Raw genomic sequence first — 9,420 nt, 5'->3', positions numbered from 1 at the left:
CCAGGAAAATCACCAGAACAAAAAATATCATATATGTTTTGCCAGCAGCTCGTAGGGTCTGGAAGTAATAATAAACAGAGCTTTATTAATGTTACTATGTGAGCACAGTCTGCCTTCTACATCAGTAATATGATTCTATGAGATGTAATAGTCTAATTTATTTTAGACCATCTGTATAATTCAATAAGATAAAAATACTTTGCTTTGTTGATTTGGTTTCTTTTTTTACAAAATGTTCTTACCAGCTGATAAAGGTTTTCCCAGAAGTCTTGAGTCATCAGTCGAAACAGAGACAAAAATGCCCAGCTGAAGGTGTCAAAGCTTGTGTAGCCATAATTGGGATTCCTACCAGCTTTTACACACACATATCCTTCTGGACACTGACTACACAGAGAGAGGAATAGGATATTTTATAATTATTCCAGGATCAGTCCATGTCACCTACTGACAGAAGTTAAGGATTATGAAATAGTCACAGGTCAATCTAGGATAATGAAAAAGGGGTGTGGGGGAAGTGACTGGCACCTCCCCCCACCCCCTGACAGGCAGATCACACCACAGAAGCAGCTACTGGGGACTGTTTTTGTGTTCACAAAGTAGGTATGACTTCCTAGATCCTCACCGCCCCCCTCTGCTCTGGGCACTTCTTTCAGTCCAGTGCTCAGCAGCACCTCCCTTCCTTTCATACTCCCTCATTCCCCTCTGCAGCAGGGATTGCCAGAAGGGGCAACCTGCCCACTGCTGCCACTGTCACTAGCTAATTGGGGATGGGGGAAGTCCCAGGCCACTCATGCCTTGCTCCAGCCAGAAGCTGCTATGAGCAGCTGTATGGGGTGCTGGGCTAGGGACAGTGGTGGTGGTGGATGGGTCCCCCCTTCCAGCCCCTTCTACCTACTTGGTCCCCCCAGGTATCCAACATGGGCCTGGAGCAGGTGTTGGAAGTAGGGGACCAACCAACAATGCCACCAGGCCCAGGTTCGCAAGAAGCCATCAGCCACAACTGGAGCTTTTAGGCCAGTGATGAAAAGCTGAGAGAGGGGACAGGGAGCAGGTACCCAGCTGCTGCTGCTGAGCCCAGTGCCCTATGCAGCCACCCTCTGGCAACTCCCAGCTGGTGAGCTACAGGTGAGCCATTGTTTTTAAGAGTAGCTAAAAATGTATTATGTAAAAATATAATATATCAATGGGAAGTGGTAATCCTGCCTTGCATTTTGATATTAGCAGCATTTTAATATTTATTTTATCCTAACTTGCCACATTTAATCCAAATCACAAACTCAGATCTTTAATTGTTAATACTGACACCTCTCCATGTCCCTTTACTATGCTGATACTCATCAGTACTCAGCCCAAATGTGGCAAAGGCATTTACCTTTCTAACCATTGCTTTTGTTATCATTTACACATATCCAAGATGACCCTTAATTTAAGATGACCCCCCAATAATTAGATTTATACATAGAAAATGTATAAATTTGTTATAGTTTCCATGTATAGAATTTAATTATTATAGAGTCATCTTAAATTCATCCTCTGTGTTGCTGCATCTGGGAAAGCAGTGATAGAGGAGGCAGGTGGGGGGAGAGACAGCAGAGGTGGTAGGGGGAAGCAGTGGGGCAGCAGGTGATAAGGGAGCAAGCAGTGGGGCAGGTGGTAGGGGGAAGCAGTGGGGCAGCAGGTGGTGGGGAGGTGATAAGGGAGCAAGCATTGGGGCAGGTGGTGGGGGAAGTAGTAGGGAGGGCAGGCACTGGAGGTGGTCAAGCAGCTGGATCCCTGCCCCTTGAGCCCTAAACCTTGTCTCCTGCCACCTGTCCCCCCACCACTTACTCTCCTCTGCTACCTGCCCCTTTGTGCCCATCTCCCCACTGTCTCTGCCTCTCTGCTGCCTCAGGCTTCCCAGCCCCCTTTTCCTTCCAATCCCCCCCACCGTCAGCACCCTCTGCCTCCCCTGAGCCAGCATGTGCTCCATGCCCCAGGCTGAAGCAGAGATGGAGCCTATGGTGCTGGAATGGGGTGAAGAGGCAAAGCCTGCATGGTGGTGGGGGGACAGAGATGGTGGGGGTGAGGCTGCAGTGGGGAAGAACTGGGAGGACAGGGGATGGGGAGGGGGGAATAGGCAGAAGCCATGGTTCTGGTCCTGACCCCAGGTCAGGGCTAGAGCTAGAGCCACAGGGCTGCCTGCCTACTCACCACCTCATACTCGATTCTAAGACATATTAAATGGGGGGAAAAATTCATCTTGGAATAGAGTAATAAATGGTATATCTTAACCAGCCAGGAATTAAGTAAATACTAATATTTTTTAATTAGTGTTTAACAGAGACAACACTGTCTTGACCAGATGCCTAAATGTTACCAGGAACTCAAGTCCAAGTTCAAATATCTTGCATCAAATCTTAATAACATCTCTAAAGTGGAAAAGTGTGAAATGGCTGGTCACACAAATTCTTTAATGCTATATATTATATTTACCTGAATCGAAGATGACCTAGAAATCAAGATACCTCCCACCCCTAAATAATTAGACACTATATGTGGAAAATATATACATTTCTTGTATTTTTCCATGTAGAGAACCTAATTGTTGGAAGGTCATCTTTAATTCATCCCCTCCACCACTGCAGGGTGGCAAGCAGTGAACAGGGCAGGAGGTGTGGGGAAGTCAAGCAACTTGCCCCCTGCTTATGGCTGTCTCCCTGCCACCTCTGCCCCATGAAGTCTCAGGGCCCCCTCCCCCCTTTGCCTCTACTTCCCCTTTCCCTCCAGTCTCTGCTTCCCCCACTTTCCCTTCCCACCTAGCCTCTGCTGCTCCCCACTTTCACCTCCTTAGGTTTGCTCTGTGCTGGCAGGCCTGAGGCATCCCTGTTCTAGCCTGGGGCACTGAGCAAAGCCCTAGCCCAGCCTCCATAGCAGCTGTGCCTCTGGCTGCAGTACCCTTTTACTGCAGTGTGGATGGAGCCTGACAGCACAGAGCAAAGGTAAGAGGGGGCGGGAGAGCAGTAGAGGTCACATGAAGAAGGGGAAGGGGGTGGGGGAAGAGGCTACAGAGGGAAGATGGTGGGATGTCAAGGTGATAGGGTGGGGCAGGCAGTAGCTGTGGCTATGGCCCCAACCCTGGGTAGGGGATGGAGCTCAAGCCATAGTAGCCTTCTGCTTTCCCCCACCCCTGTCCCTCATATTTGATTCTAAGACAACAGGGTTTCCCTCCATGTTAAATGGGAGGAAATAACCTTGTCTTAGAACTGGGTATATTCGGTATTTGAAGATGATATAGCCTGTTTCCATGATGGACTATAAACCATAATGAAATATGTCCTTACCCAGCATCTGAGCTATTTCCACAAAGCAGCGCATCATTCTGCCCTTCCAGAAAGTAAAAATGTCCTGTTTAATAAAATAAATGTAAAAACAATAAGATTTAGTCATTCTAAATTACTAAATATATCTTCCACCATTATACACCATACTCACTTAAACAAAGTTGAAGAGAAACAATCTTAAGCTTAGACAAGTTGCCCTACCGAGTCAACTTGAAAAGTTGAATAGAAAAATGTTATGGTGTCTGATAGTTTTTTGTTGTTGTTGATTGGCATGATTTTACCTTTCCAAAATCAGTGGGATGCTTTCCAGAAGTAAGAACAACTCCCTGAGCATTACATGGTTGTGTCCCAAAATTTCAAGATAATATATTTTAGTAAAATAATCTACAAGAGGTTTATAAAATAAATAATCTTAACATAAAAATGTTAGAATTATTTTCTGAATCCAACTTTAAGCAAGAATATTTTTTTTCTTTAGGAGAAACAATGTTAAAGAAATGACAATATGATTTGAACAGTGATATCCTTAATTCCTACTGTCAATATACCAACATGTACAATGAATTCTATAAAATGAGGTACAGCTGGATAAATTGCATGCTTTGCCTTTGGAATATACCATGTGTTATAGAATTTTATTTTGTATTTACATACATTTCTAAATAGAATGTATCCTATTTTAAAAGATTTGAATGGCTTGATTTAATATGCCAAATTTTCTGACTAGCTTTACTAAAACCTCCATTTTGCACCTAGAAATAATTGTTACTGCTGGCAAAAAGTATGGGTTAGGAATTAATAGGACAAGCCCCATCCCAGGTTTCTTTGTACTGCAGTAAAATAAGCTGTGCTATAGTATATTCTTTCCCAGTAAATTACGAAAGAACTTGTTGTCCTTCTGAGCACATTAGGGGAATTGTGGGAAGGCATTGAAGGACTCTAATCACTCAAATGATTCAGCCTGGAACCTCACTGCAAAAAAGGCAAAGATAACAATTTGAGCAAAACCAGAACTTCTAAGCCCAAAAGGACGATTTTTGCTTTTCTCTGTTGTGAGAATCATGTTCCTCTTGGAACTCTCTGAGCTCATACTAACCAGTTTTCTGCTTTGGAGTGACAGGTTACTCTCATCTCCCCTGTTTTTTATGCAGGGCAAAATCTAGGGTGCTTTTGAAGTTCTCTTTATGGTTGGGATGTGTAAAGGATTAGATAGGATGATTTTTAGGAATCTTTGGTTTATTGGCTGCCAGCAAATTCAAAGACCTGGATACAGTGGATCAGAATGCCCCATCTCAGTCTTATAGTCCTATCCCACACTACATCAGTGCTAGCTACTCTGACTTAAAAGCACCATTACCCTTAGACAAAAAGGTTTTTGTTTCTGGATAACAGAGGAACTAGGGACAACCCACAGGTAAGAGTCCATGATAATTCTGCAGCAAAAATACATAGTGTATAGTGTGACTGATGTATACCAAAATGTAGTGCCCTCTGATAATACCAGAGAAGCAAAACTAAGTGGGGAGCAGGGATCAGACCTTCAGTTCATAATAAGGTGCTAATGTACTGTATTAGACATTTGTTGTGAAGGATTATAATCCTAAATGGCTGATTTATTTCAATGTAGGTTTGAAGAGACACTTGTTAAAGTTGACCTTTTAAAGAATTATGTTCTGTAAAATGTTTTCTTAACATTAAAAAAAGCTACTGTCAGAAGGCTGTAACAAAATTACATTTTTGGCTCCAACACTGATTCATCCTAATCGAATTGAAAACACTACAGGTTTTTTGACCTGGAGACGACCACATTGCTCCCAGTATTATACTCTCCTCCCCTGTTCTATTTTTATTAGCTGGGAGGATACTCATATTGACACAAATCCCATTCAATCATAGTGGTAAGTATTCTGTTTTAAGAGACTCAGATGTATAGCTCTGAAAAAATCTGACTAAATTGGAGTTATATTGAAATGGATAAAACTGGACTGAGACCATTTTTCAACAAAGCCACTAAGTAGGCAATATTCACAAAAAAATTCTCTCTGTCCAGTTTGTACATATAATAGTTGCATGTATTTTATATTTTAAGGCAGTTTTATGTTCTTACAGATACCAAAAATTTACACTAGATATCTATATACATCCATCTTGGAACAGAGTTTAGAAATTATGTTTAAATTCTGTGTTTAAAATACAAAATTGATCAATGACAAGATATACATAAAATTAAACAATACTGAACCCATGTTTAAATACCATACAATCAAACTAATTCTAAAACAGTGTTCTTTTGTTGGAGTCTTTAAAAAAACCCCTCATATTTTAACTGTTCAGACTTACTTCTGACCCAGTGTTGATGGGACTAAACAAATAACATAGAACAAAGGAATTGACAAAATGTGATATTTTCAAACCCTTTAATGTATCTTGGGAACACAATATTCAGTAAGGTTACTTATATGAAAGCTTTCAGATATATTTATGTGACTCTCATTGAAATGTTTACATGAGAAAACATTAGTTAAGTTGTGTCCTGTTTTTCCAGCATGGACAAAGTGAGATTACTACAAGAGCCTTAATTTGTTATTGCTTTTAACTATTCAAAGTTGTGACTTTAATGTTACATTACATTATTTTTAAAATATTAAAATATCAAGTTATATATATATATTTCACATGCAAACAGACAGAAACTGAAAAATGGTGAAACAAGGTTAAAAGATTCCATTAATTTTGCATTTCCAGTTTTCTTATGTGGCAGATTGCCACCTCTGTCTCTCCCCAAAAAAACTCTGCTGTGACAGTTTGGTTAACATGCAGAGGGCAGACATCTCTTTAGGTAACCTGAGTTGGATACATTCTTGAGGGAGGGGGGAAATCTGCTTCTTCTGCCTACGTGACTGGCATCACATACCTGGGTGAGGGGCTTATGCTCCCTATTGTTCTAAGTAATGCCAACCTGACCCTGCTAGTGCCCAGCAACCAGTGATGCATTTCAAATTGTTTGGCTGGCAGCCAACAGGCGCTGGTCTCCATTGGACCAAGTAACTGAGGTTATAAGGGCTATATAAGTTAAGGACTGCACAGGAAGGGGTGGGGGCAGTAGCTATAATAAAAACTCTGAGAGAGAAGAGCTGGACCATCTGAAACGTGCTCTCTCTCTTGAAACCTATGATCAATGAACTGCCTGCCTCCAGAGGGAATCTCCACCTGCCATTGGATGATACTTGTGAGTAAGCAACCCAAGATCTAACTAGATATATAGCTTGCACTAACTCAGATGCATGATCAAAGGCTACCCAGCCATGCGAGTTTGCTCTATGGAATTTCTCTGATATTGCTCTACCCTGTACTCTATTCCAAACCTACTTCTTGTAACCAATAAAGTTCTCTGTACCTAGCTTGGGAGACTTATTGGGAGTGGGTCTAGATTATGCCTTGGGGTTCCCTTGGTTCAGCTGACTAAGGGAGACCACTATTTGTGCTTCAGACTGAGGGAAGCACCGCAAGATCTTGCAGGGGGTCGAGTACCCTCAAGGACTACTAGACCTGTTTTTCCTAGGGGGTACAGTGCCAGGATCAAGCCAGACCCTGGGTGGTGGTGGCACTACCTCAGGGGGTCGAGTACCCTCAAGGACTACTAGACCTGTTTTTCCTAGGGGGTACAGTGCCAGGATCAAGCCAGACCCTGGGTGGTGGTGGCACTACCTCCAGGCTAGTGAGTGTGCTCCAAGAAGGGGGTCAGCTAGATGTGAGGCACCCCCAGGGAGGCACTCGAACCCTGGAAGTTAGTTGGGTGCAGTGAGGTAGGTGGCTCAGCGCAGGAGCACCCCCTACTGGCCCACCACACCTTACACCAAGGACATACTTTCCCAGAGCACAAAGCACTGTATAACCCTTCATATGTTCAAGGCACAGCTCCCATTCATTAAAGTTACAGCAGCTCTGAAAATCAGACCACAGTGTCTCAAGTTAGCCATCCAGAAGATGACCATTTATAAAAAGTTTGGGTTCAGCAACTAGACTAACATCACATGGGGAATTTTGTGGTAGATGGATAGACCCCCAGTTCCTGAGAGTGGTAATCAATTGCCTGAATCATGAGACTATTTCTTCTTTCCTGTAATTCCAAGACTTGTTCTCAAAACACCATCCAACTTTGAAATAAATGTGATGAGTCATCTAGAGCGAGGATGACCATATGAGACAATGCGAATCCAGGATACTGTCCTCCCATCCACCCCCTGGCCCACTGACCACTAAAGTCAGCAGCATGGATGCAGAGAGGCAGGGACAGGGCACTGTCGTGCAGCTCTGATATTGGTATTTAGGCAGCTAAAGAAGTTAATGGTCCATGAATGACCCATTGTTCTTTACTTCACAGGGGAATCACAAAACTGACTATACCTTTGTCATTTGTTACTTGATTTGAATGAAAACAGCAGGCATAGTAGCCCCTGCTGAGGCCACAGAACCTATCAAGTTTCAAGGATATATGTGTAGGGGTTTTGGGGAAACTGTACCTCTAATTCTTGAAAGCACAACTCATGTCACTTGTAAGTGTGAAGGCACAGGGGGGTGAAAACAGCAGGCATGGTAGCCTTTTCTGAGGCCATGAAGCCTGCCAAGTTTCAAGGAGATAGGTTCAGGGATTTTTGGGAAACTACACCTCAAGCTGCTGGCAAGCAAAACTCATGATGTGTGACCAAGTGCCCAGATGGAAAATACGTAGGAGACACCAAGCAACGACTACCCACCAGAATGAGCGCACACCGAAAATCTATCAAAGACAAGAACACCTGTCTCCAATCTCTCAGGCCTGATCCTCAAAGGGAATTTATGAACCTCTTTTCACAGATGAGCCTATGAACTGCACTTCATCAACTTCCTAGGAACAAAAACTCATGGACTCGATATAGACATTGGAATTATGACATACTACAACCTGCCGGACATCTGACTACCTAGGAACCTCTCCACTTTTATCCGCTACATCTCCCTTCCCCTGCCACCCCAGCCTGTCCCTGACCCCCTGATGTCTCCATTTCCATTTTCACTGCCTGCCTTTCTCACCTGCAGTGCATGTCAGCCTCTGGCTTCTTTACTATTCCTTCCATCCAGGAACAATGCGCACACCAACTGCAGGTGCTTACTCAGCCTGACAAAAGGTTTTTCAATCCAAAAGTTGGCATCCCAGGCAGCTAAGCTGAGCTCACCTAGAGCCTCACAACTCCACTGCAACCAGCAAGCCTCAGGCCTGTCAAAGATGTGACGGGTCTGGGCTTTCCCCAGCCAGGACTGTGTGCATGCGTGTGTTGGCTAGAGTTTATGGCACCTCCTACCCACCTTTCACAAGGAAGATCTGCAGTCTTGGCATTCCCTGGGGCTGCCATACTGCAGGCCATCCCACCAGGCCTCCTGACCCTGGCAGAATGTAGTTTTAGTGGTCATGTTCAGGACCTGGGGCCTCCTCCTTCCCCATAGCTCCAGCCCATACCTCCAAGTTTGTCCTGGAGGGGTGGATGTGTTCAAATCAGCAGATCCAGATGCTCTCCACCCCAGAGTGTTGAGGGAGCTAGCAGGGGTTATTGCAGGGCCCTTGGCACGGCTTTACGAGCGCTCGTGGTGCTCGGGCCAGGTGCCAGATGATTGAAAGATAGCCAATGTGGTCCCCAACTTTAAAAAAGGGAGGAGGGAGGACCCAGGCAACTATAGGCTTGTCAGTCTTACCTCAATCCTGAGGAAACTCTTTGAGAAGATCATCAAGGAGCACATCTGTGATGGGCCGGCATCGGGGATGATGCTCAAGGGCAACCAGCATGGTTTCATTAAGGGCAGTTCATGTCAGACCAACCTGATTACCTTTTATGATCAGGTCACAAAAGCATTGGATGCAGGTGTCGCTGTGGATGTAGTCTTTCTGGACTTCAGCAAGGCCTTTCACACTGTCAACCACCCCATCCTCATTAAAAAACTGTGCGACTGTGGCATTGATGCCTACACGGTCAGATGGATTGAGAATTGGCTAAAGGGTTGTATTCAGAGGGTGGTGGTGGATGGGTCATATTCGACCTGGGGGGAAGTGGGCAGCGGAGTCCCC

General features: G+C 44.1%; 1 protein-coding gene across 1 annotated transcript in view; it reads right to left on the bottom strand.

Annotated features, from left to right (window-relative positions):
- Nucleotides 1-4: 4 nt before the first annotated feature.
- Nucleotides 5-9,420, bottom strand: part of LOC102370761 (sodium channel protein type 2 subunit alpha-like) — a gene marked incomplete at its 3' end in the record, with an annotated part of 30,980 nt that continues 21,564 nt past the window's right edge. Inside the window, exons 5-7 of the mRNA XM_006038069.1 lie at nucleotides 3,321-3,384; nucleotides 243-384; nucleotides 5-58 (exon numbers count right to left, since the gene is read on the bottom strand). Coding sequence (XP_006038131.1) covers nucleotides 5-58; nucleotides 243-384; nucleotides 3,321-3,384 — 260 coding nt within the window. The remainder of the gene's footprint in view (nucleotides 59-242; nucleotides 385-3,320; nucleotides 3,385-9,420) is intronic.

The sequence above is a fragment of the Alligator sinensis genome, unplaced genomic scaffold (genome assembly GCF_000455745.1).
Source record: "Alligator sinensis unplaced genomic scaffold, ASM45574v1 scaffold1414_1, whole genome shotgun sequence".
NCBI lineage: Eukaryota > Metazoa > Chordata > Crocodylia > Alligatoridae > Alligator > Alligator sinensis.
This window is presented reverse-complemented; position numbering and strand designations above follow the sequence as displayed.